The sequence below is a fragment of the Carcharhinus amblyrhynchos genome, chromosome 15 (assembly GCF_965287045.1).
Source record: "Carcharhinus amblyrhynchos chromosome 15, sCarAmb.v2.hapA, whole genome shotgun sequence".
Taxonomy (NCBI): domain Eukaryota; kingdom Metazoa; phylum Chordata; class Chondrichthyes; order Carcharhiniformes; family Carcharhinidae; genus Carcharhinus; species Carcharhinus amblyrhynchos.
This window is the reverse complement of record NC_137338.1, coordinates 68,953,232-68,979,840: the sequence shown is the minus strand read 5'-3', so window position 1 is coordinate 68,979,840 and position 26,609 is coordinate 68,953,232. Positions and strand designations below refer to the sequence as shown.

Sequence of the window (26,609 nt, the reverse complement as noted above, 5' to 3'; positions counted from 1 at the left end):
ACAAAGAGTATTTGTGGGCACTGTTTGGGTGGCGGGGGAACAGCAGGGTGTGTGCAGTGGTAAACACAAAGAAATAAAAGATCCAGAAAAGAGGGCAGAAAGACAGGGGTGACTCATAGCCTTTGATCAATAGTAGATGAAGGTGTGGCAGGGAGGCCGCCTGGACATCATTGTGGGTTGCAGGTGTAGACATCATGGAGGCAGTGGAGGGGTAAACTAGATTATTGAGAGTGGCCTAAACATTACTGGGTAGGAGATCTAGACATTGGGGGAGGGATTCACTGAGCTCTCACTGGAAAAAAAATCTTGATTGTCCTGGGAGGTACGTTTAAACAGATCCTTTGCAGTAAAACACACACTGCCGTAAAATAGATTTTGTTTTTCCCCACCTCTGACTCATTGATAAATATTGTGTGTCAATACTCTGTAAACTTAGATCAAAAATATCGAGAAGTGAATTGTAAACAAAAGGAAGAGGTGTGTTTGTTTAAGCAAGGCTCCCATGAGAATAAAGAACCTGATGGGCGTGAGAGATTAACATAAATAAATATGCCATCGAACAGTGAATGCATTTGTATTTATTGAGTATTTCAGCATGTTAGGAAGATCTTAACAGTCTGCCTCTCTCTAAGGCAGCTGATAATGTACAACAAAAAGGAGCCACCAAATCCAGCAATATACAAAAATACACATCTGAGTAACTTCCTAAACAATAAATATTCAACCATGCGTTTAAACAGAAAAGGCACAGAAAAACAAATTCCATTCTAGTAGTCATAAAATTACCAACTACATAAATAAATCACCCAAATATCTATAAGTAAATGTAACATTATATTCAAAGGGTGAAAACACATAAAACATCTTTTTTCCCAAACAGTATGCAATAAATACTCCATATCTTGTTTATTAAAAATAAAACTGTGCTGTTGTAAACATTATGTAAACAAACACGTTTCACTTTTGCCTTATCTTTATCAGAGTACATAAAGATAAATCTGTTGCTATGGGTTGATTTTTAAATGACACTGGAAGGGTATGGGCAGTTTAAAGCTATACTCATTTCTGAAGCAAAATTAGTCCTCAAATTTGGTATCACAGACTGATTTTGATATGTAAGGAGGAAACCATCGAGGAAAATCAGAATATCAAAGAGCGGCAAGAAGCTAAGTGTGGCGATCTGGATGTAGATGGTATAACAATTTGTTTCTTGTATCTTGGTCACCCAGGCTTCTGATTCATGTGGAATCCCAACAAAAGGCTTGCAAAGCAGGCTACAAAGCAATTCACACAGGTAGCCTTCTGTTTGTTCAGATATGGTATGTACACTTTCCCCTGGACATTGTAAGGGGCATTGCCAGGTCTGATAGTTGGTGCAGGAAGGTAGCACCAAGGCAAATATGTCACTAAACAAAGCAAAGTAAGGAAATGTTTCATAAATATGATAAAGTGGGAATTATATAAAATTTGCATAAATTTCCCATCAGGTAGTAAACTCAAATGCTCAGGACAATAGGCAGGAATAAAAAGTGCAGGCTAGTCATATTAAGATTACTTTACAACATGTCCAGATTGCTTTTTACATGTTTATTTTCATGTTTCGTGTCAACCTCACGGCCTCACTCTGCTTTGCCTTTTGACATTTAGGATTGTAGAAGTGCCGTTTTAAAAATTCTATTGCCACCATTTCACGCCCGACAAGATAAAAAAACACTTTAGTAATGTACAAAACAGCCTTCTCACAAGGTGAGGCTTGGAAGTGTAGGGCTGCTTTTGCTGCAGAAGTAAGCAATGATTTAGCAAGTAAACACCAAGATAGCTTATAAACTTGATTAAAGGACAACCATAAATAGAACTAGAAAAGTGTTTGTCTTAGAAAATAGCTAAGTCACAATTTGTTACTTTAACTACCACAAATACTAGCACAACTTCAATACATTTACAAATATCAAAGGGAACTGCACAATGGATAATCCAAACTGTATAAAATACATCCCAGGCAGGAGAATAATACTCGAGGTACAATTACAGATATGTGTAGTCATTACAGTGTTAAACTGTATTAGTGCAACGTAGCCCATTAAAGATCATAAGCAAAACTTTGACTTACATGCGCATTTTGCTTGTAAACGCACTGTGAAAAGAAGCTGTGTCAATTATTTGCCACTCAATGTTGCACTTAAGACACAACTCACTGACCACTAGGGAGAAAAAATTATCAAGCTCTTCTGAATATCTACAAACATGTTTATCCCCAGTGAATTATCAACTCCTTATGATAAAGCCTCGTCAGTCATTATTCATACAGCGCAGCATTCTGTTTAGTGTTCCCAGTTCCCAATATTTGCAGCAGTGGTTTGACACCTTACAAAGGGAGTGTGGTTTCTGATTAGTGTAAAAATATTTAAAGGATCACCTGATTGTTGCTGTTTATTTCTCTCTGAAGAAGCAAAAATGTTGCTATTGCGTCCCTTAAGAACCAGGTTAAAAATGGTTTTAGTTATAAGGCTTTATTTTTCAAAGTGACTGCATAGAAGAGTTAAAAAACAATTGCAGTTCATTGGCATGGATAAGTGCAACTTTGACTCAATTTTGATTTAGATACAGTTTCACCACTTGCTGTTCAGTATCAAGATTTAGTGGAGACGTCTGATTCTGCCAAAGTTAAGCTAGGTAGAAAAGCTATTTGTCCTGTTTGCTCTAGGGAACTGGTCTGGAAGGCTCTGGTATCCAGACATTCAAATGCTGTGAAGTCACAATTAGCAACTTAGGATTTGGAGTGAAATTCATTCACCCAGCTCCCATTTTATGATATCGGTGAAGAATGCTGTGTGGGCTACCTAGCTATTGGCCCATGCACTGCCAACCCCTGGTAATGGCATAAGCAGTGCTTTGCAAATTACTCTCTACAGACTTCAACACAATCTCTCAGTGCAGGACTGAGTTAGTACTGTACTGGTTCAAGTGTTGTCTTTCAGATCAGATATTAAATAAAGGTCCTGACTTCTCTCCAGTAGATGCTAAAGATCCCATGGCATTAACAAGCAGGGGACATCTTACCAGTGGCCTGGTGAATATTTAACATTTAAACAACATTACTAAGACAGATTGGCCCCGACCTTCCAGTCTCTGGATAGAAAGAGACTTGACACACTTCAGGAACTCACAGAAGTGCCGATACATTGATAATCCATGGGAATTGCTTGGGAAGCCTGAACTTCCAATGAGCAATTCCCCTGCTTCCAAAGACCCTCTGAAGACTCATTTTTGACAGTTCTGATCTACTTACTGAAATGCTTCCCAAGGAAATGTTCGACAGAAAAATCCTAGTTTAACTCCTAGGTAACAGCACAGTAGTTAGCATTGCTGCCTCACAGTGCCAGGGACCTGGGTTCAATTCCGCCCTCAGGTAATTGTCCGTGTGGAGTATGCACATTCTCCCTGTATCTGTATGGGTTTCCTCTGAGTCCTCTGGTTTCCTCCCATTCTCCAAAAATGTGTAGGATAGGTTGATTGGCCATGCTAAATTGACCCTGAGCATCAGCGGGACTAGCAGAGTAAATACGTGGGGTTACAGGGATAGGGCCTGGGTGGGATTGTTGTTGGCGTGGATGGGTCAAATGGCCTCTTTCTGCATTGCTGAGAGTCTATTCTATTATATTCTAACTACACATCCAATTCCCAACTCACCCTTTGACACTCCCTCGATGACCCCTGATGCAACCTGATTAGCCCATAACACTCAACTCCCACAACTGTCCCCCAACTCAACTTGACTAGCCCACTCCCTGACAACCTCTCCTGACTCAACCCTGACTACTTCCAGATTCACCTACCCACCTGATTCACACACCTTATCCACTCTAGCAACTTACATACATATTTATTCATTTATTCACTTACCCCAACACTCATTGAGTAACACACTGAAAGCTGTTTAAATGTCGCAAAGCTTTTCAGCATGTTGGTGAACACTCACCAAAAACGGCCACTACCACTGTTAAAAGGGGTATGGACTGAAGAAGCAGCATTAAGAGGAAGCATTCAATGGAAGACCATTCTGCATTCCATAAGAAGCCGGGATAAGTAGACCAGGCCAGAAATGTGGTACAGAATTCTGCTGCAGCAAAATAGGAGCGTAATAGAAATCTAATGATGATTACGGCTCCTCTGAAGATTCAGGCCATTATTTGGATATTTTCATATTGCTGTTTGTGAGAGCTTCCTGTGCATAGACTGTCACATTTTCTACATTACAACAGTGACTCCACTTCAAAAACCTCAGATGAAAAGTGACACTAACCCATAACATTAATTTTGTTTTGCTCTTCATAGATGCTGCCAGATTGCTGAGTTTTTCCAGCATTTTCTGTTTTTGTTTCAGATTCCAGCATTCGCAGTGAAGCGCTTTGCAGCTTCCTGGAATCATGAAAAATGCTCTTTTTTTAATAGTTCTTGTACACTCCAAGGTAGAAACCTATGGGCAGGCTTAACTTACAACACTTAACATTCTCATACCAAGTTCCTCCCTGTTGTTGAATAGAGGCATTAACGCATGTCCTTAAGTTGGATGAATAAATCTGTTACAAAAGCAGAGGGCAGTTGGAAGTGAATGTGTAGCATTCACAGGAACTTTCCCACCCTATCTCACGACATCATCCTCCACAACAGTGTAAAAAACTGGAATAACATAAAATACACACGCACATATATACACACAGACACACACATGCACATCTACAAACACATATACATACACACAAGCACACATATAAACACTTACATATACACAGACATGTGTACATTTACACACAGACACACACACAACACACACATGGGGAAAAGCAAAGACCAGCTATTCAGAATCATACAGCACATTCCATTCCTTGTTCTTCCCCACAGTCCTGCAAACAATTCCTTTTCAATGTTTCTACTGAATTGGTTTCCAGCTTTTAATACATTTCAAATCAGAACTACACACCCATTGGAAAAAAAACTAATTTCTCTGCTAGACTTTTTTTCAAATATCTTAAACCTGTGTGCACTGGCTACTGATCCTCCTCTCAGTGGACAGTTTCCTCCAGGTTACTCTCATTTCATTTGTTAAACCTCTTGTAAATCTTTGCTCAAACTAGATTAATATCAGTTTTGCCAATTTCTTTCAGAAATTGAAATCCATCATCCCAGGTACCATCCTAATAAATCTCCTCCCCACTCACTCCTAGGCCTTCTTACCCCCCAAGTGTGTGCTGCACAGACTTGGGCACAATACCCCAGTTAGCGACTAACCATAGATTTATACAGGTTACCTCTTTGCTTTTGTACTCTTAAGGTCCACAATCCTATATGTTTTTTAAAGACTTCTCAACTTGTCCTGTTAACTTCAAAGATTTGTGTACATGAACCTATGTTTCTGCACTCCCTTTAAAATTCTACCATCTAATTTATAATCTTTTCCTCACCTCACACTTTTCTGTATTGAATATCATCTGCCAATTTCATCTATTTATTTGTGTCCTCCTCCAGTCTATTGCTATCATCTCCATTGTTTACTATGGACAGAACCTTGAGAGAGCAATGGGGGAGCGGGGTCTTGGCTGTCGATTAAAGAGCCAATGGGAGTTCTATGTCATTTCTTTTTGGCCACAATGTGGAGATGCCGATGTTAGACTGGGGTGGACAAGATGAGAGGTCACACAACACCAGGTTATAGTCCAACAGGTTTATATGAAATCACAAGCTTTCGGAATGTGTCTAATGAAGGAGCAATGCTCCAAAAGCTTATGATTTCAAATATACTTGTTGGTCCATAACCTGGTATCGTGGGACCTCATTTCTCTTTGTGAAATTCTGCTGCATCATGTGTCAATTAGGCACTTGCTTCCCCTAGGATCACAGTCAATCAGAGGCTGGCATCGCTATTGATTGGGAGGTGCTGCCAGTATACCAGCCTGAGATCGAGGATTGTGACTGGAGCCGAGGCCACAGGTGGTGTCGGGTGGGCATTTGCAAAGGGGGAGGGGGGGGTCAACAGTGAGGAAAAGCGGGAGGGTGGGGTGGCTCTCAGTAGGCCCTCTTCCTTCCCGATGCCAGGTCCCTCTATCGGACACTGAGTGCCTTTGAACAAGAGCCCACTATGCCCCCATCACTTTGTAAACAATCCCACATAGGATTGCCAGTTATGATCTCACATTGTAAGCCGCTCCACCAACTGTTGGGTTAATACTGGCAGTGGCAGATGAGGCTCTTAAATTAGCATTAATTGGCCACTGAAGGGCCTTGACTGGCGGTGGGGCAGAAAGACAGTCCACGGGCCTTCCCTTCCCATCACAGACTTAATTGGGGGACATGACTTGTCATCCTCCCAACTGATCTGATTATCCCCACCACAAAACTCACCATGGGGAAGGGCACAATATTTCACCCTATGTTTCCAACCTTTGAGTCATTTGTAACCTGTGAAGAGTCCAACTCATTAATGAAGAGACTAAACCCAAAACCGATCTCTGAGGGACAAAGCTGTGACCTCTGCTACAGTTTGAAAACCAACACTCACCCTCTACCCTTTGCACTTTATAGCTAATTTGGTGTCTACACTGCCACTACTACATCAATCATATGGGTTTCAATTTCAATAATAAATCCATGTCCTGAATTTTCTGGCTGTGTTCGATGGCAGGATCTTCCAGTTCTGCCAAAGTCAGATTTGGCTGGATGGTCATATTTTCTGGCTCCAGATTCTGCACTATGATGTGGCAATTATTAAAGTCCACTTACACAACAGGAAATGCATGGCCCTCATTAACTCTTTCTGTTTTTTCATTGTTAGGCACTGTTTATCTTTAATAGATCCATTTTAACTGTCACTTACTAACACTTTATTTTCCACTAGCAATGACAATAGGCCTGTAGTTCCTAGTGTTTGAACATTTACAACTCTCCAGTCCTTTGGCACTGCTTCCATATCCAAGGAGGATTGGAATATTGTGGACAAAGCCTCTTTTATTACTATGTTCAATAACCTGGGATGCATCACATCTGTACTTGTGAACTTTTCCACTTCTGAGCTGTTTAAATATCATCTTTAGTGTTTGGGTGTTTAAATATCATCTTTAGTGTCTGGAGCAGGAATTACCATGTTTTCAATTAGTATGGGGAGATATAGAAATTTCCTGAAACCTGGACACAGCCTGAATGATAATTGAACAGTCTTGTTGCTGTCATTGCTTGAACTGTTTTATCTGAATGATCAGGAATCCCTGATTTCTTGATGATTATAAACTAACTGCTTCAATATAATGAAACCTACATAATGGTACGGCACTGTCCTTTGACCACAGAGATTTCATCCTTGGCAGCATTCCCTAGAGCAAAAACATATGGTGTCATGTGAGCTCATTAGCTCTAAAAGTCTGAGTGGCTGATAAAGGGGACATTATACCCCACTGACTGCTCAGTACGATTCTCTTTTCACTTTCATACTTTGGAAGAGTAACCTGTCAGCTCGGAAGCTTTCATAAGACCTTCAGTTGCCAAGTCTCTATCTCTGCAAATCTGCTGTACACTTGTTGCAATTATTGTGCAAGCCAGGAATAGGACTCTTTGAACTGGGCAATTACTGAGGAGAGGGGAGTGAATAGTGCCACTGTATTTTCTATGACAGTTTTACAACCATTTCTTTAGTCACTGAAATTGTCACCAGTGTCTGGTATCAGAGTACCTGGTGCTGTGTATCCCTGCATTCCCCATATTATAAATGGCTGATGAGATTCATTATACGCGTTGGAACTGATCACGGTGCCTATGAAAGGTGAGTCAAAATCTGTCTGATGCCTTTACTTTGGAAGAAATGGCTTTCTTCCAGGAAGCCCCATTTGGTCCAGATATATTCCAGTCTTCACCCTACCCTCCTCACAAAGCTCCTAACGTTCCTTCTCATGAGGATCTCTACAGAAATTTAAATACTTGCAGTTGATTTAGGTAGTTCTGAACTAACTGTATGGTATTAGGTACAGGGTAATAAGTTTAGGTATTCGACCTTATTTCAGAAATACCTTTTTGTAAGTACAGATTGTTGATCTCACAACAGAGATAATTTCACAGATATGTTTGTTGCATTATGTTTTCCCTCTTATCCCTTCTCTCCTGAAGGTAGCAACTCAAACTTGAAAACCTGCTCCAGAAGTGGCTGTGTGGGCCTCCAGAAACTTACACAAGTGGCCATGCGTTTAATGCAATCCAGACTGTTGATGTTGGTAGAGCTTTGAGAACACACATCTACAGCAGCTGACTCCCATCCAACATGGTTTTCACCCCACTCAGGGGCACTGAGGCTTTTTGTAAAAACGGAACCATTCCCCACCCACTTGCCTCTCCAGCTGCACTGAAAAGGGTTGGAACATAGAGTCTCTCCCTGCCTGTAAACTTCTGTACCACACCAACTACAGCTATAACTATTTCATTAGCTATGTGGGAGCAGCTTGGGTTGGATAACCTGACATTATCTTGGCACCTGAATGGACCTGTTAGTGGAAACTAGAATGCAAGGCCCAAGTGGTTCTTTAAGTGGATAGGGGAATTGAAAGGGAGACAGACACATGCCTTCTCAGAACACATTTTAAGAACTGAAAAATAAATCTGGCCGCCTTGTGAAGGAGACCTTACTATAGGATCCAACAGGCAGAGATTTTGCACATGACCTTTAAATGGGGATAAATGACTCAATATTTAGACCAACATTCATCCAGATTCCATTTCTTAATGTTCTTTGTATATAAATTTTCTATCAGTACAACACCAATCCAAAAAAGCAGCACATATATATCATTAAATATAGTGATGCAGGTCAACTGCATATTTTAAAAGTTATAACACAATGCAATCGAGCTTTGTGAAAACATCAGCAAATATCATCACAAGCATTTGTCATTCTTGTTGCAAAGAAGTGTCCACTCTACAGGCAGCTTCACATTGAAGACTCAAAGACAGAAACTGGAACTTGCTCTCATGGCCCATGCAGCGTCTCTGAAAGGCCCAGAACCACGAGACTCAGCTCAAAATGCTGCCCTTATTGAAATTCAATGAAATTTCAAAGCCAGTATTGCAAGATGACCTTACAACAGTGCACATTTGCCAAAATGTGAAAAGCAGTAGCAATAACACTGGTACTATTAACAAAAAAACCAAAGTGCTTTGGAAAGGTGCAAAACAAAAAGCCTAAAGGAGGAAATTTTCAGAGGCATGGCCAATTAACTTGGTCACAGACTTGGATTTTATGGAGAGACTTACAAGAAAACAAATGGAGGCATTTACGGAGGGAAGGTAGGTTGAAGGAACAAATGGAGAGAGGTGATAAGCAAAAGACTGGAATCAGTAGATGTGTGGTGAAGACTGAGGTGGTGATGCTAAAGTGGTGATGAAGAGGAGATGAGGTCAGAAGTGCAGCTCAGGGTCAAACAGAATGCTAAGGTTACAAATTGTCTGATTCTGCCGGAGACAGGGAACGTGGCAGAGAGTTGGAGTTAATGATAAGGGCATGGCAATGGAGACAATGGTTTCAACTGTCCTGACATCTGTCAAAATGCTTGTTCTACACTGAACATTGGACAGATGGAGGGAGTGCAGGCATTGTGAAAGACAATGGTAGCGCTGGATGGCATCAGCACTCTACAGCTGTGTTCAAGGCAGATTTTGGCAAACAGGGTGGCATGGTGCCACAGCAGTTGGCACTGCTGCCTCACAGTGCCAAGGCTTGGGATTGATTTGGTCTTGGGTGAAACTGGCACGTTCTCCGTGTCTACGCGTGTTTCCTCCAGGTGCTGTGGTTTCCTCCTATCATTCCAAGGTGTGCAGCTTGGGTGGATTAGCCATGCTAAGTTGCCCCTTAGTGTCCAAAGATATGCAAGTTAGGTGGATTAGCCAAGGGATATTCCCCAATTGCAAGGAGAGCATAAGGGGTTTGTTGGGCCTGTGTAAGATGTTTTTTCAGAGTATCAGTGCAGACTTGATGGACGGATGGACTCTTTCTGCACTGTAGAGATTCTTTGTGGGTGAAGTTACAAAGATAAAGTAGCTGACAAACACAGTAATAAATTATGAATAATTAATAATCTTTGGAAATAGGTATTTCCAGTGGAATAATCTAACACACAATATTTAAAATAAAAATATTTACAATAATTGGCAAAAAATAATCAAGGGAGTAGTGATGAGATTTTTTTTACACAAAATAGTTGCATTGAAGGTTAAGTGGTGGAAGCAATATAACAGCAACCTTCAAAAGGGAATGCAAGAGATACATAAAAAATAAACTCTTACAGGGCAATGGGAAAGAGCGTAAACTAATTGGATAGCTTTTTCAGTGGGGGCAGGGTGTGGTAGTCCATTTGAACCTAATGCAGAAATCTGCACAGGGAGAATCAGTTTGTTAATTGTATTAATTGAGGTTAAGTAGATAGGGGAGAAGGACACTGATTTGGATGGTTACTTGAGCACATATAAACAGACACTTACTGATGCAGGGTGTGAATCAAATTAGGAGGTGCATATCTGTAATGTTGCACTCTGAATACATCCATTCCAGGTAGTTTCTTCCTTCACCAACCAGCTATCAGGACGAAAACACTCCTTTTTTCTGAAGAACTTATGATTATATTGATTTTTTTTGTGATAATGGCATGTATCAGCTGCTGTGGTCAAACATGCAATAATTGCTTTTCCTGCCCATTAAATTCCAAAATCATGTATTGCCAGCAACTTTGTGTGCATGTGCAACACACACAGAAATGCACAATATGTATTACATAAAAATACATCCATCATGGAGATCTTCATGATGACTGCTGTCCTGTCGTGACCCCCTCCTGTTTCTAAATAACCTAACAGCTATTAAATTGCCCTCAATCGAGCTGGATAGGCTGTACCTCTCTGGACTGGGTGGCACAAATCACTGTCTCCCCTGAATCAGTCCTTGTCAAATAAATGTGCTCATGCAAAATATAACACAGAGGAGCAGAAACAATGTTTCATGAACAAACGCTTCAGCAGTAATAAGTTACCCTCTATTAAACAGATATAAAACTTGTTCAAGTGTTTTTCATTTTTTAAAAAAAGCATTAGGCATAAGTCATGCAATCCTAGAAAGAGTTCAAGCAGGCACACCATGCGGTATAATCTGCATGCATGCTACTCTGCATGTGCTTCCTACATCAGTCTGAATTAGGTTCCTTGGTCACTGAGTGATATGCTCTGCTGACCGTATTCACAGGTCAAGAAACACTGATAAAGGGTCCACTCCCGATATTGTATAGAATACAAATCAATTCCACCTTCTAAAGCATTAAAGGCAATTATCTGCATTAAATTGATATGTAATTGCGATAAAACAAGCCGTTTGTGGATCCACGGCCCTCGCTGAAGAAAGTCCTGAAATATTTTGCACCTGTATTTACCATTTTGCAGCATCCTTGTTTCCAGGAGGGTTACGCAGTTCAATGTAAACCCATGTTTACCGATGCATATTAGGACTTGTCACAAACACAATCTAAAATGGCTGTTGAGGGTTAACTGTGGTTGGCACAAAACCCTCAGTAAAACTCAAGATAGTTTAAGGTTAGAAAAAGAACATTTTAACTGAAGCAAACACCTGAACATTGAACCCTGTGACGGCAGCGAGGTCACAAATCCTACCGAGCGGAAAGCCTGCAGAATGACACCAGACTCCTTGAGGAAGTCTAAACAACGTTCCGCTATTTTCTGAGATAGCACCAGTACAACTACACTTCTGGCATGGAAGTGTTCTTGCCGAGGTCCTTAATTCCCTGGAGAATTCGCTTCATGTGGCCCACTTTCGTTATCCCCAGATCCTGGAGGAAGCAGAGAGAAATAAAGCACAGTTTTGCATCACAGCTTTATTGAAATAGACTCTCCCATCAGAAAGCCAAGAAGTACATTGATGCCATGCAATAACGAGGAAACAGGTCAAAATGTCAGAATTATAAATAACAACAAGGGGCTTTCAGCTGAGGAACAGCATTGACATGACCTGCTATTCTTCAACTCTGTCTCAGCCATGTTCACCTTTGACATGCAAATGGACTGGTCTCCTTCTAAGACTTTTAAATCCTAGATGGTTCAGAATTTTTTTGGAGCCTACAAAATCTTGCTCCTGGAGCCTTTAGTTTCCTGGGTTGGCAGTACTTATTGCATGTTTAGTCCCAGTTCTTTGGCCTGTTAGAAGTTGGAATCTTGAGAGGGTATGAAAGAAAAAAATATCTACAGTCACAACATCTAGCTAGTCCAAAGTGCTTTTGAACAATCAAAGAACACTTTGTCACTACTGTTGCAATTTAGGAAATGCAGTAGTCACTTTGCATACAGCTAAATCCTACAAATAACTTGTTTTTGTGATGTTAATTAAAGGATAAATATTGTTCAGGACATGTTTTTTGTACCGGTGTGTCAGCCTAGTAATATGTACTAAATTGTCAGCAGTGGGACTGGAATGCATTATCTTTGGGTGGCACAGTGGCTACCACTGCTGCCTCACAGCACCAGGGAGCTGAGTTCAACTCCAACCTCAGGTGACTATGTGGAGTTTGCACATTCCCCCATGTGTGTGGGTTTCCTCTGGGTGCTCTGGTTTCCTCTCCGTCAAAAATGCACAGGTTAGGTTGATTGGCCATGTTAAATTAATCCTTAGGATCAAAGGGATTAGCAGAGTAAATGTGTGTGGTTACAGGGACAGGGCCTGGATAGAATTGATGTCAGTGCAGGCTCGATGGGCCAAATGGCCTTCTTCTGCACTGTAGGGATTCTATGATTCTGACTTAGAAGTGAGAATTTGTCACTCAGCAACAATTAACACTGTCATCCAGTCGCTTCACAAGCTAAATACCAAGGTTTTAGCCAAGTCCACATTAGCAGCAGGCAGCCTTGATGAAAGGAGTGTGGCTGGAGAATTGATGCTCATTTGTTGAACCTACCCTGTGCCCCCTTTCGAGTGAAGTTCTTAGTTAGAGTGCAAGATTGGTCTGTTTGTCTGAAAACCATTGGATGGGATCTTCCAAATTAAAAGGCAGTGATGGTGAACGAATGTTGAAGATTCAAGCTGATATCTCTAGAACATTGCTAACCTTCCTTGCCCAGATGTGTTAACAGATTCTTGGGATCCTTTGAGAGGCAATGTATATATCTAAAAGCTCAAATGGGTGCAGTATTTTGAAGCCAAACATCTAGAGAATGTTTTGAAAAATTCCCAGACCCTATTTAACATGTAGCTTCCGAGCAAGTTCAAAGCAGGCAACCCAATCAGGAATTCTGTGCAGTTGTGTGGGAGCTGTGAGTGGGTAGAGGTGCCATCTTCCAAATTAAACCAAAGGTGAGAAGCTTGTTGAGTTGGGTATCAAAGATTCAATGATATAATTTTGAAAAAAGGGCATGGAGTTCCCTAGTGGCTTGGTCAGCTAAAAAACGATTAACTGGTCATTTATCTGATAGTGATTTATAGGCTTTTTGTGCACAAATGGAATTTCTATTCCCGCATTACATATTTTACTCCAATTGTTGTTATAGAAATCTTTATGATGGACACATGAGTATATTGGTTTAAATCTTGCTAGTGGGACACCTTATGGTGTGTTCCATTAACTTCTTCATCTCACCTTTCAGCTTAAAACCTTTTTGTTCTGTTACATGCTGTGCGTGTCAGCTGTTAAGGGCACCATGAGGGAAATGAGGCACCTGGGATTTCAGTGAATAACAGGGCCAATATTGGATCTACACAACCAGGGAGATTTAAGGATTAAGAAATAAACAGGGGAACAGCTGAGGAGGGTGAAATAGAATGAAATTGGGGCAGAAAGAGAAATAAAGAGAGGGAAAAAGAGGTAGACAGGAAAAGTAAGAAAAAAATTGTGGTCATGCCCTGCCATTACTGCAAGTGAGGATAGAGAATTTGGTGCTCAGCCAAACCTCTGTTCACTGTTGTAGGATCAGAAAATCCTGCTGGTGTGAATGGCCAGAAAATTCCATCCTGTGAAGTTGACATTTTTAAAATATCCAAAAGTAATTCAGTCCCTGAAGAAATGAAAATCTAATTGCTCATTTTCTGGACAGGGAACATCTATGAGCAGTTATCACAATGTTAAAAAACCACATATATGTTGTTAATTACAAGACTTACCTTTCTGCGGCAAGCTTAATGGGCAACTAATGTGTGAATGCAGGAACATTATGAAAATCACAGGCAGGTTTCAGGAGGAATTAGATGTCATTTTCACAAAGCTAATGACGAAGCAGCATAAATTGATCAGTAACGTGTCACAGTTTAATTCACTTCCTTGCCACAAGTTGCTAGACAATTTGTGGATAATCAACAGTGCACATTGTTTACTCATAGCAAATTCCAGTTCCATGTCTTTTTTTAATCACTGGCAAGTTTTTCTGCAATTACAATACAAAACCCAATATCCACAGCCAGGTATGTCTCCAATACAAAGATCTTCAATGCACAGGTCTGCAATGCGGTCACAGTCAATTAATTTTTGGCCACTTTCCAAAGTTTCCCATCCTGCCTGTGATGATGCCCGCCGTTGGTAGGACTGGAAAATGCTGCCCCACATTATTTCAAATTGATGGTTTGGCATGAGGTTATACCTCTTCCCTGGGTGAAAAAGCCAGCGTCATTTATAGGATGTGTTACAGAGTATTAATCCCAGCCTGGAGTCTGTGTGAAACAGAGCCAACTTGGAAGTCCATATGAAGTTTTGAGAATCAGGGAGTGTCTGAACAACTGATATACCTACCGAATATAGAACTCTACTCAAATTATGATTTTCATTGATTTAAACTAATCTGTGTGAGGGTAGTCAGAAATACAACTATTTACAAAAATGCCAACTGGGCTTTTGGCTGAGTTTCATTCTCATCTTTTTCCTTGAAGGAGCACTCCTACACTTCCTTCATTTCCTATTCCAAGAAATATGGGACTTATTGGGTCTCGACTTCTTTGGGATGACTTGTCCAGTAAGAAGGGCCAATATTGTCCACAGTACAAATGGAGATTTTGGCTGGCAAACTGGCTTCAGGAAGATGAACACCAGCAGGGACTGTATGGCCTGTTTCCATGTTGTCACCTCTGTGTAATTCTGCATAACCTTGCTATCCAATCAGAATTTAGTAGCTCAAATGCAAAAAGGAATCGATCATTGAATAAAGAACATCGAACATTACAGCGCAGTACAGGCTCTTCGGCCCTCGATGTTGCACTGACCTTGAAACCAATCTAAAGCCCATCTAACCTACCCTATTCCAATATCATCCATATGTTTATCCAATGACCATTTAAATGCCCTTAATGTTGGCAAGTCCACTACTGATGCAGGCAGGGCATTCCACACCCTTACTACTCTGAGTAAAGAACCTACCTCTGACATCTGTTCTATATCTATTACCCTTCAATTTAAAGCTACGTCCCCTTGTGCTAGCCATCACTATCCGAGTAAAAAGGCTCTCACTGTCCTCCCTGTCTAATCTTCTGATCATCTTGTATGCCTCTTTTAAGTCACCTCTTAACCTTCTTATCTCTAATGAAAATAGCCTCAAGTCACTCAGCCTTTCCTCATAAAACCTTCCCACCATATCAGGCAACATCCTGGTAAATCTCCTCTGCACCCTTTCCAATGCTTCCACATCCTTCCTATAAATGTGGCAACCAGAACTATACGCAATACTCCAAGTGTGGCCGCACCAGAATTTTGTACAGCAGCAACATGACCTCATGGCTCCGAAACTCAATCCCTCTACCAAAAGAAGCTAACAGACCATACTGCTTCTTAACAACCCTATCAACCTGGGTGCCAACTTTCAGGGATCTATGCACATGGATACCGAGATCTCTCTACTCATCCACACTGCCAAGTATTTTACCATTAGCCCAGTACGCTGTATTCCTGTTACTCCTTCCAAAGTGAATCATCTCACACTTTTCTGCATTAAACTCCATTTGCCACTTCTCAGCCCAGCTCTGCAGCTTATCTATGTCCCTCTGTAACCTGCAGCATCCTTCTGCACTGAACACCGGCTTTAGTGTCATCCGCAAATTTACTAACCCATCCTTCTACTCCCTCATCCAGGTCATTTATAAAAATGACAAACAGCAGTGGTCCCAAAACAGATCCTTGCAGTACACCACTAGTAACTGAACTGCAGGATGAACATTTCCCATCAACCACCACCCTCTGTCTTCTTACAGCTAGCCAATTTCTGATCCAAACCGCTAAATCACCCTCAATCCCATGCTTCTGTATCTTCTGCAATAGCTTACCATGGGGAACCTCATCAAACGCTTTACTGAAATCCATATACATCACATCAACTGCTTTATCCTCATCTACCTCTTTGGTCACCTTCTCAAAGAATTCAATAAGGTTTGTGAGGCACAACCTACCCTTCACAAAACCGTGTTGACTATCCCTAATCAAATTATTCTTTTCTAGATGATTATAAATCCTCTTATAATCCTTTCCAAAACTTTGCCCACAACAGAAGTAAGGCTCACTGGTCTATAATTACCAGGGCTGTCTCTACTCCCCTTTTTGAACAAGGGGCAACATTTGCTATCCTCCAGTCTTCTGGCACTATTCCTGTAGATAATGATGACCTAAAGATCAAAGCCAAAGGCTCTGCAATCTCCTCCCTAGCCTCCCAGACAATCCTAGGATATATCCCATCTGGCCCAGGGGACTTATCTATTTTCATACTTTCCAGAATCGCAAAAATCTCCTCCTCATGAACCTCAATCCTGTCTAGTCTAATAGCCTATATCTCAGTATTCTCCTTGACAACACTGTCTTTTTCCTGTGTGAATACTGATGAAAAATATTCATTTAGCGCCTCTCCTATCTCTTTGGCCTCCATGCACAACTTCCCACTACTGTCCTTGACTGGCCCTAATCTTACCGTACTCATTCTTTTATTCCTGACATACCTATAGAAAGCTTTAGGGTTTTCCTTGATCCTACCTGCCAAAGACCTCTCACGTCCTCTCCTGACTCTTCTTAGTTCTCTTTTTGGGTCCTTCCTGGCTTACTTTAACTCTCAACCGCCCTAACTGAGCCTTCACGTCTCATCTTGACATAAGACTCCTTCTTCCTCCTCACAAGAGATTCAACTCCTTCAGTAAACCACAGTTCCCTCGCTCGACCACTTCCTCCCTGCCTGACAGGCACATACTTATCAAGTACATGCAGTAGCTGTTCCTTGAATAAGCTCCACATTTCAATTGTGCCCATCCCCTGCAGTTTCCTTCCACATCCTATGCATCCTAAATCTCACCTAATCGCACCAAAATGTCCTTTTCCCCAGCTATATTCTGAGGGTTGAGGTAAAAGGCTAAAGTCAAAGCCTTCCAAGTTACACCTTACCATACACTCTTACAATACTAAGTCCTCACATCAGTGAATCAAGACCAGAATTAAATGACAAACTTCAACAGACTGTGCAGAGTTTACCTGGTAATTACAAAAACAATTGATATCTCCACCAATAACTGTAAGAAGATGAACCTAGGAATATAGGAACAGGAATAGACTTTCATTCCAATGTAAGGTGTACCATCATTAACAAAGCTGTTCCTGTTCTGTTGGAGACTAGATAACATCCATTTTGCCCTGCAGAGAAAGTCAGGGAATTTGTTCCATTTGATTGGAGTTGAGGGTTTCTGAATATTCAGGAAGGTAACACAGAGATCCACGATGCTCTTGAAAATACACCTGGAGTTTATAAGGTGCATCAGAAAACACTTTCCCTTGGGTGCCTGGCAAGGTGCCACAGAGCTCTTTCTGTCTGTAGGACCCTTCAGGAGATGAAGGGAGGGGAGAAGATGAGTTCAGATAATGATTGTTGAGGGACCAATGATTATGCAATACAAAATAGAGGTAGTTCCTCTGTCTTTGTACAAAACAAATCAGCACCAGCTAATATAAACTTTCTACAGAATAGAATCTATAGAGTTGCAGAAGGAGGCCATCGAGTCTGCACCAACTCTCCAAAAAGAGCATCTTACACTGTACCATGCCCCCACGTGAATCCTGTGCATTTACCATCATTAGGTACATAAGGTTAATCCACCTAACCTACACATTCCTGCACACGAAGGGGCAATTTAGCTTGGCCAGTCCACCGAACCTGCACATCTTGGGACTTTACATTTGCTAAGGTGCTAAAAGTGTGAAGCACAATAAATTTCCTGTCATCTCAAACCAATGACAACCACACTCTATTCTGTTATCTGACCTGCTGAGCAGTGTGTTTCGGATTCACAGAGAACATTCCTCACATGTCATCTTGATTACTGTCAGATAGGAAAGGTCATATAATTAATCTGTTTGACCATGGATCACATTTTGAATGTATTAGATAGTTGGTGTTGAAAGGAAATAGTTTTTGTTCATCTTGAGCAACATCTTCCAAGCTCATGGCCACCTAGACGAACAAGGGAAGCAGATAACTGGGACCACCACCTGGAGACGCCTCTCCAATTCACTCACGATCCTGGCTTGGAAATATATTTCTGTTCCTTCAATGTCGCTGAATCAAAATCCTGGAATTCCCTCTTTATCAGCACAGTGGGTATACCGACATTACATGGACTGCAGTGGTTCAATAAGGCAGCCAGTTCACTGTCACCTTCTGCAGGGCAACTGGGGATGGGCAATAAATGCTGGCCTATCTGGTGACATCCAAATTTTGTGAAGGAATGTTAAAAAATGCAAGTGTCGGATCTTAGCAGAGTTTACCTCAACTACAGTCCACAGTATCTGACAAAATAAGAATGCTATAATTATCTACAATCTGAAGTTCTGTAGCAGTAACTGGACATTAATTTGGATGCACTGTTCTGCCTTCCATTACTTTTTCATGTCCCTGTAATCTGGCTTTCACCCATGCTCAGCACCAAGGCTGAACTAATCAAAGTTAAAAATTACATTATTTCTGTTTGTGGGCTTGGCTTCCTGGCTTTACTCAACTTTTTCAACCCCTTTGCTATTTTCACACCATCAGCCACTTCACCCTCCTGCAAAATCTCTGGACGTGGTCGTAAGTGCTGAACAAGTGAGAAAACGAGAGATAATGGCACCGTTTTTTTGGCGGACCATGAGCTCCAATCCTATGGCACTTAATACAAAGAAGAGCCTGGATGCGATCCTCACCAATGAGGGGATGGGGGAAGGGGAGGGGGAGCAGATCCTAAGCTCGCCAGTGAAGCCAGCTGAAGAGTCACTAGGAGCTTTACTGTTAACCTCCCCTCCCCCCACTGCCAATCACTCCTTGTGCCAGTCTGCCGAGTTACCCACCCCATTCCAACACCCCCCCAACTGCAAAGCTTCCCCACTGATCACCACCTCTACAGAAATCCCTCCTCTGCACCCCATCTGCAGAGATCCCCCATCCCGATCACCCCCATCTGCAGAGAAACACCCCCACCCCGATCGCCATCCCTGCAGAACTCCCTCCACCGCTGATCACCACTTCCATCTGCAGAGTTCCCTCCCTGCAGCGTTCTCCCCCGCAAACTGATCACTCCCCCATCTGCAGAGATCTCCCTGTTGATCAACCCCCCTTCCCCCCATTGTCTGCAGAGATCTCCCTACCAATCACTGCTTCGGAGCTCCCCTCCGTCATTGCCCCACCCACACTCAGGCCCCATCCCCTTGGCACTGCCCCAACACAGATACAGTGCCTGATGGGTAGTGCCAGGGTGACGATGCCCCATGGGCACTGTTCAAACATGCCCCAACCACTCGTGGTGGCTTCAATGGCCTTTGATTTCAGACAAGTTCATTACGTCTGGTCTCTGCTGTTGGAGACCAGCTGTGATTCTTGCCGGTATGAAGCTCAACCAGCAAGATGGATAAGGTAAATGGGCCCAGACGATAGTATCCATGATTCACTAATTTAAATCAGCTTCCTGTCTAGATTTCACTTGCAAAACAGGGCAGGCAAGGTTGTGAGAGGTGAGAAAAAAGGCACAAATCTGATTTTTCACCTCATGCAATCTTACCATCTTGCTTCGCTGAACAACGGGCAGGATGAGGTTATAAGATCATGCCCTCTGCCTGTTACCCACTGGATAACAGTTCTCTTTTCACTTGAGGCAGGCATCATGCTGTGGCCAGTGTGACCTCTCCTCCACTTGGGTAGACTGCTCTGGTGGATGCACAGATTCATCTTTGATCCACTTGTCTTTACGATCTATTTGCTATCTTTCAGAGGTCTTCTCTGGCAAAATGTGATCAGTATTCACGTGGGTGTTGATGTAATCTCTGTGCTTTATTTGGTTATTTCCTCCAGGTTATTGCCAAAGTCTCAAAATGTCCGTCAGATATCTGAACCAGAGTCACAAAATTGTTACAGCACAGAAGTGTCTGCACTAGCTCTCTGAGCATTATGACATAGTGCCATTCCCCTGCCTTTTCCCTATACCTCTGCAATTGTTTCTATTCAAATAATCAGATAATGCCCTCAATTGAACCCACCTCCACCACACTTCTAGGCAGTACATTTGAGACCCGAACAACTCATGTGAAAAGCATTGTCTCTCACAACACATTTGTTTCTTTTACAAATCACTTTAAATAAATTTATGCCCTTTCATTCTTGATCCTTTTACAAAGCAAGAAACTTTTACAAAGTTTCTCTTCATCTACTCTGGCTTGACCCCTCATGTTTTTGAACATCTCTGTTCATACTCCAAGGGGAACAATCCCAACCTCTCCAAACTATTCCCATAACCGAAGTTTCTCATTCCTGGAACCAATCTTACAAATCTTCTCTGCATTCTCTCCAATGTGTTTACATCCTTCCTGTAGTGCAGCGCCCAGAACTGTACACAATATTTCAGCTGAGGTCTAACTAGTGTCTTGTATAAGTTCAGCATAACTTATACGCAATGCCCCTATTAATAAATCCATAGAGTATAATGAAATAGAGATTACCCAAGGTAAATCTCAGCGAGGGCTCTTCAAGCTCCGGAAAAGATCAAGCCCTTCAACACCTGGAAGACAGATGCTGCAACACCTCTGGCCTCAATCACATCAACCTCCTTAATTGCCATCTGAAACTTAAGAAGAACCTTGTCACTTTACTCAGCCTTCTCTCCCACATTCAGTTCCTTAACACAACAGCTTTCTTCCACCTCTGCACTATTGCTCACTTTCACACATACCAATCTCCTGTTTATTTGTCAAATTCCAACACCACCTCTTCATGACCTCAAAGCTTGACTTTGCTAATTGCCATCATCACACCACTGCTACACCACCACCCACCCCCTCGCCGCAACTCATGTCCCCATGCTTGCATCACCCTCCCCCTCTTCAAATGCTCCGTGCATGAACAGCTGTAAGACACTGCTAGTTTTCAAATCCCTCCACAGCTTCTCCTTCTTCTTTAGATTAAGGAGTATTCTCTAATTGAGGTGAATAAGATGATTAAATGAGTGACTGGGGGGTAAAGAGAGAAACCTTTTCCTGTGTTGGAAGTTGAGGACAAAGGGACATCATCAGAAAAAACCATTAGGACTGAGAACAAGTTGTATTTCTTCTTAGAGGAAATCTGGGCTCTCTCCTGGGGTCAACTGAAAATCTCAAAACTGAGATTAATTGGTTCTTTGATCATTACGAACAAAAACCTAAGAGGGTGAATTAAATTGGTATTTAAATCAACCATGATCTAATCGAATTTCTGGAACAGCTTGTGGAACGAGTAGCCTCCTCCTGCCCCAGAGGGTAGTGAATCTTTGGAATTCTCTGCCCAATGAAGCAGTGGAGGTTACCTCGTTAAATGTGTTTAAGTCACAGATAGATACATTTTTAACCATAAGGGAATTAAGGGTTATGGGGAGCAGGCGGATAAGTGGAACTGAACCCACTATCAGATCAGCCATGATCTTATTGAATGGCGGAGCAGGCTTGAGAGGCTAGATGGCCTACTCCTGCTCCTATTTCTTGTGTTCTTATATATATATATCATCCGTTCATGACATCCTGCTGTTTGATCCTGACACACCTACTTCTCATTGACTGGACTATTCCTTTCACTTCCTCCAGCCTGCATCTAGTGGCTGCCAGATACTCCTGCCTTCGTGAATGTTTCTTTTTCCAGTTCTTCCTTCTGTTTTGCCATCCTAATGCCTCTTTAAGACTCCTCTTTGGCTTTTCATTCTTCCTCCGAGCCTCTCAAATTCCTCCCTCTTCTCTGTGGTGATGGTATTATTATACTTTGAGACAGTTTCCCATGTACAAGGGGGATTTACTATCATTGTGATAAGTTTGAGCCTGTACCCAACATACCCATGCTTAGCCTGTTCAGCAGAGCCAGATATCACAATCGCATCGTGCTGTTGGAAAGGTGTGATCTCAGTGGAAACGATGGAGACAAAAGACACAGACTGTGTTTGGAGGTAATTGGCTCCTGCGAAGAAAGCTGGGAGCTGGGACTCATACAGGAAGGAACAATTCTAGGAATAAACAGCAAAGGGTATGGTAGGTGCTGTGAAGTGGTGAATTTCTATTTCACCCTTGGAATCTGGAGATTTATACTCTGTCTGCTGGCTGTAAGGAGCCAATATTCAAGCCATTTAGGTGGTGCCAGCCAAGTTTCTATCAGACATCACAGTGTTACCTATTTATTTCAAGCTTTTAATGTGGCGAATGAGGAGAAACAGAGCAGAAACTAAAGGGAGGTGACAAAGTACATAACTAAAAGCTTTCGAGGTTCAGAAAAGTGGGAACAAAGTGAAGACATTTAAAAAAGACTTCCAGAGCATGGAATCAAACTCTTTGGTTCTTAAAAACTCCGATCATAACTCTACAGGGCTATCGCCTCTCCCTTGCCTGCAGTTCACTCATGTTCAAGTGCACAGTGAGCTGCTGTGTGCCCTGTTCAATCCTGAGTTTAGTTTCAAGCCCCAACTCTTGCCCATTGTCACAGTCAATTATTTCTACTTTTTTCCAATCCTCTCCAAAAAGGCAAATGGTAGTACTAAAGACTAGGTAATATTTGTCTGATATGGGAGAGTTGGATAACAGTGACAACTATTCAGCTGTAAGCTGTGGGCAACACTAAGAATCCTTGAAATTTAAACTCAAAAATGTAAAACACTTAAAATGCATTTGTTACGCACAGACAGCCCACACAGATTGGTTAAAAGCAAATCATGTTTGAAGAATGTAAGAGTTCTTTCTGGAGATAAACTTACTGAAATAACTATGCTGATTAATTTTCAGCAGGCATTTGATAAACAAATAGGATGGCTAGAAAGCTTCAGACAAATGACAGAATTGGGAATTTAGCAGTTCAGACAGAAAGTTAGCGATGGACAGGAAATCAAACAGGGCAATTTTTTCCTTGGACAGTGTGAAAGTCCAGGGTTAGATGGTATCAATGGCATCACACTGATTTTGTAAGTTTTGATTTTAACGTCTCCCCCTTAGAGAAGCATGACATACAGTCACTGGTGGGGTCTTTCGATAAATATATCCAAGCTCTGTTGACTTTATTAGGGCCCCATCGCTTTTTTGATCATACTGGAGAAACTGTTGTTTTTTCACCAAGTCAACCTCATGGGAAGAAGAATTGGGACCAAAGGAAATCCAGATGTAAATCATTTATACTTTTACCCACTGCCTTCGCTGTGGGGCCCAGCAGGAACAGGAGCAGTTCCCACTGAGCAAGTTTAAGCCTCCTCAGCCCTGGGATTCTTTCACTTCTAAGTCACAAGGCCCTCCTGAACCTGCAACTTAGCTTTGCACTGGAAACCATTCCTTCAGTCTCATTTGGCCACACTGAGTGCTGCGTAGAGCTCTGGTTTTAACATTACAAAAAGGATATAACAGTTCTGGCAAGAATCTGAAAATATTTACAAGGAAAGCTCTAGAATTGAGAGGCTGTAACTATCAGGAAACCATGATGCCAATGTTGGACTGGGGTAAACACAATAAGAAGTCTCACAATACCAGGTTAAGGTCCAACTGATTTATTTGGTAGCACAAGGTACTAGCTTTTGGAGCGCTGCTCCTTCATCAAATAATTAAGTCTTAATTAAGACTTGATTATCTGTAAAGACTCGCATTCCAACCATTATTTTGTAAATTGAGTTTGTGTCTTTATATGCCCTGTTTGTGAACAGAACTCCCATTTACCTGATGAAGGAGCAGCACTCCAAAAGCTAGTGGCTTGTACTACCAAATAAACCTGTTGGACTTTAACCTGTTGTTGTGAGACTTCTTACTATCAAGAAAGACTGATAGGCTGGGGCTTTTACTCTAGAAAAGGATTCAACATGGATCACTAAAAAGAGAAAGAGATGTAAATGTAGGGAAGATGTTTTTAGACAAATGCAACAACTGGTGATCATAAATGTAAATCGTCACTAATAAATCCAGAAAGAGATTCAAGAGAAACCTATTTACTTAGAGAATGGTGGGAATACGGAACTTGTTGCATGTGGAATGTTGGAATGAATAGTTGACCTATCAAAGAGAAGCTTGAATAACCCTGTGAAGGAGAGAGGAATATAAGGATATGTTAATAGGATGAGATGAAGTGGGGTGGGAAGAGCTTTGTGTGGAGAAATAAATGGCAACATAAACCTAAATGGTCTGTATCTGTGCTGTAAATTCAAAGCAATTTAAATTTACTGGACTTATGAGGGTTGTCAGATAATTCAAGTTAAAGAGCAGTGACCGTAAATCTTTGACCAACAGCAGGAGTAGTAGGCAATAGCATGAGAGGCAATAATAGTTATACTATCTATTCTCACTGTGGGAAATTGTATCCTGATAGCTCAGACCTGGAACTGCACCAACGGCTCCTGACCATTCGTCCAGACACAGCAAGCACCGTGGAGACAGTCAGGAATGGGAAACTATAAGACACGAGGAGAGTAAAAGGTGGGAAAAGTACAGACAACATATAAAACAGAAAGCAGAAATAGATGCACAAATGGAGACATCTTCTCTGAAATCCAGTACTGCCCAATAGCACCACATGGTATTTTGTGCATCTCCTTATACATAGAATGGAGGAGAAAGAAAAACATTTTCAGATATAATATACAAAATGCCTTGTGGAGAGACCATTTTCAACTGCTAAACATGCACACATCCAACAACAATGATGTTTTGACAGATATTAATTAAGCTTCATCACACAATCACATATAGCAAGCCAAGCCAAAGCACAGCGGAAAACAGGATGGGGGAGGAGGTTGTGGGTTAGGGCACAAATGCAAGGAAAAAAAGGTCTTTAAAGGAAGTACCTTAAGATCACGCCTTTCCAGGTGCAATAGCTCAGAGCCTCGGATGTCATGACGGATGAAGCGTTCTTTGTATTCTCCCAAGCTGAGCAGCTCCAGCCAAGAAGCAACTTCATCTGTGCCCCATTTTTGAACTACCAAAGTCAAGAGCAAAAGCCCCTTAATTCCTTCATGCTTCATAAGCAAAGGGTAAGCAAGAGTGGGGAAGAGCAGAGGAGCTAGCAGTGCTGGCAAAGAGGGTGAGGACAATAACAGTTACATTCATCTAGCCCATTACCAGGTAGTTTTTCCATGCAGACAATTGTTATTGTATTAACCCTTTGAGCACTGGACATCCTTGCGCCTCTCAAGGCCTGAAAACGTTTGCTATAACTCACGCCTGTAAAGCTGTGATGTGAAGCTTGTTCTCAGTAGCTCCTCTTGTGCAATGTAGAAGCCAGTTCAATGGGGCACTCACCATGAGAAACAACTTTTAATAGATATTTAGTTAAGTAGGCCTCACTAGATGGTCACAGAGCTAGCCCTGGAATGACGTTAGAATCCAGATCCCTGAACTCTGTTCCTGTGTAACAAGGGTTCCTTGTAGGAGTCTTTTCTTGTAAATTTACTCCACAACAAAGTTGCAGCATGTTAAAAGATTATGGAGGATCTGAAATTGCACCGGTAGTGAAAAACTGTGGATTAGTAAGTGCAGTGACATGTGTGCAGCTGACTCAAACATACTGTGAACGTGAAAGGGTACCTAGGAAAACTGAATTTAAAATAAAATCCAATCGCAGGAAGTGTTAAATGGGCTGTGAGGTGCTTGAAAGTGAAATTCAAAGTTTAAAAACTGAATTAACCCAAACGTCCTGCAGCCTAACAGCCTCAGGAAAATGTCACAAGAGATTGAAACAGAGGAATCATTCATTGACATGACACTGGAGAAGTTGCAAAAATATAAAAAGGAGGCCAGCATCACTGTTAGAGTGAGAAGCTACTGCCTTATTTACAGCTACTATGAGAGAGAAATGGCTGATTGAGGAGATCAGATTTTGGCCCTTTTGTGCAAAACAAATCCTGTTGTTGAGCAGAGAAACCAAAAAGGAACATGATTTGAAAGTTGCAAAAGCACTTTTCTAACTTTGCATGCAGGGAAAGGATGGAAGGTCTGAACCCAGCTCAATGTTACTGCGCAGCTATTGAGTGACTTTTCACTACATCCATCATTTGGATTAAGAAATAACGGGTGGGATTTTCCGTACCACCTGCCTTGACTGTCCTGAATTCAATTCAGACTACATAATAAAGT

General features: G+C 41.6%; 1 protein-coding gene across 4 annotated transcripts in view; it reads right to left on the bottom strand.

Annotated features, from left to right (window-relative positions):
- Positions 1-558: 558 nt before the first annotated feature.
- dgkh (diacylglycerol kinase, eta) overlaps positions 559-26,609 on the bottom strand; it is a 522,666-nt gene continuing 496,615 nt past the window's right edge. For 3 of the 4 annotated variants that reach the window (XM_080204138.1, XM_080204137.1, XM_080204140.1), the window contains 2 exons: positions 25,322-25,452; positions 559-11,864 (listed from right to left, as the gene is read on the bottom strand). In XM_080204138.1, coding sequence (XP_080060264.1) covers positions 11,775-11,864; positions 25,322-25,452 — 221 coding nt within the window. In that variant the 3' untranslated portion in view covers positions 559-11,774. The remainder of the gene's footprint in view (positions 11,865-25,321; positions 25,453-26,609) is intronic. The other variant, XM_080204139.1, reaches the window with a different exon arrangement.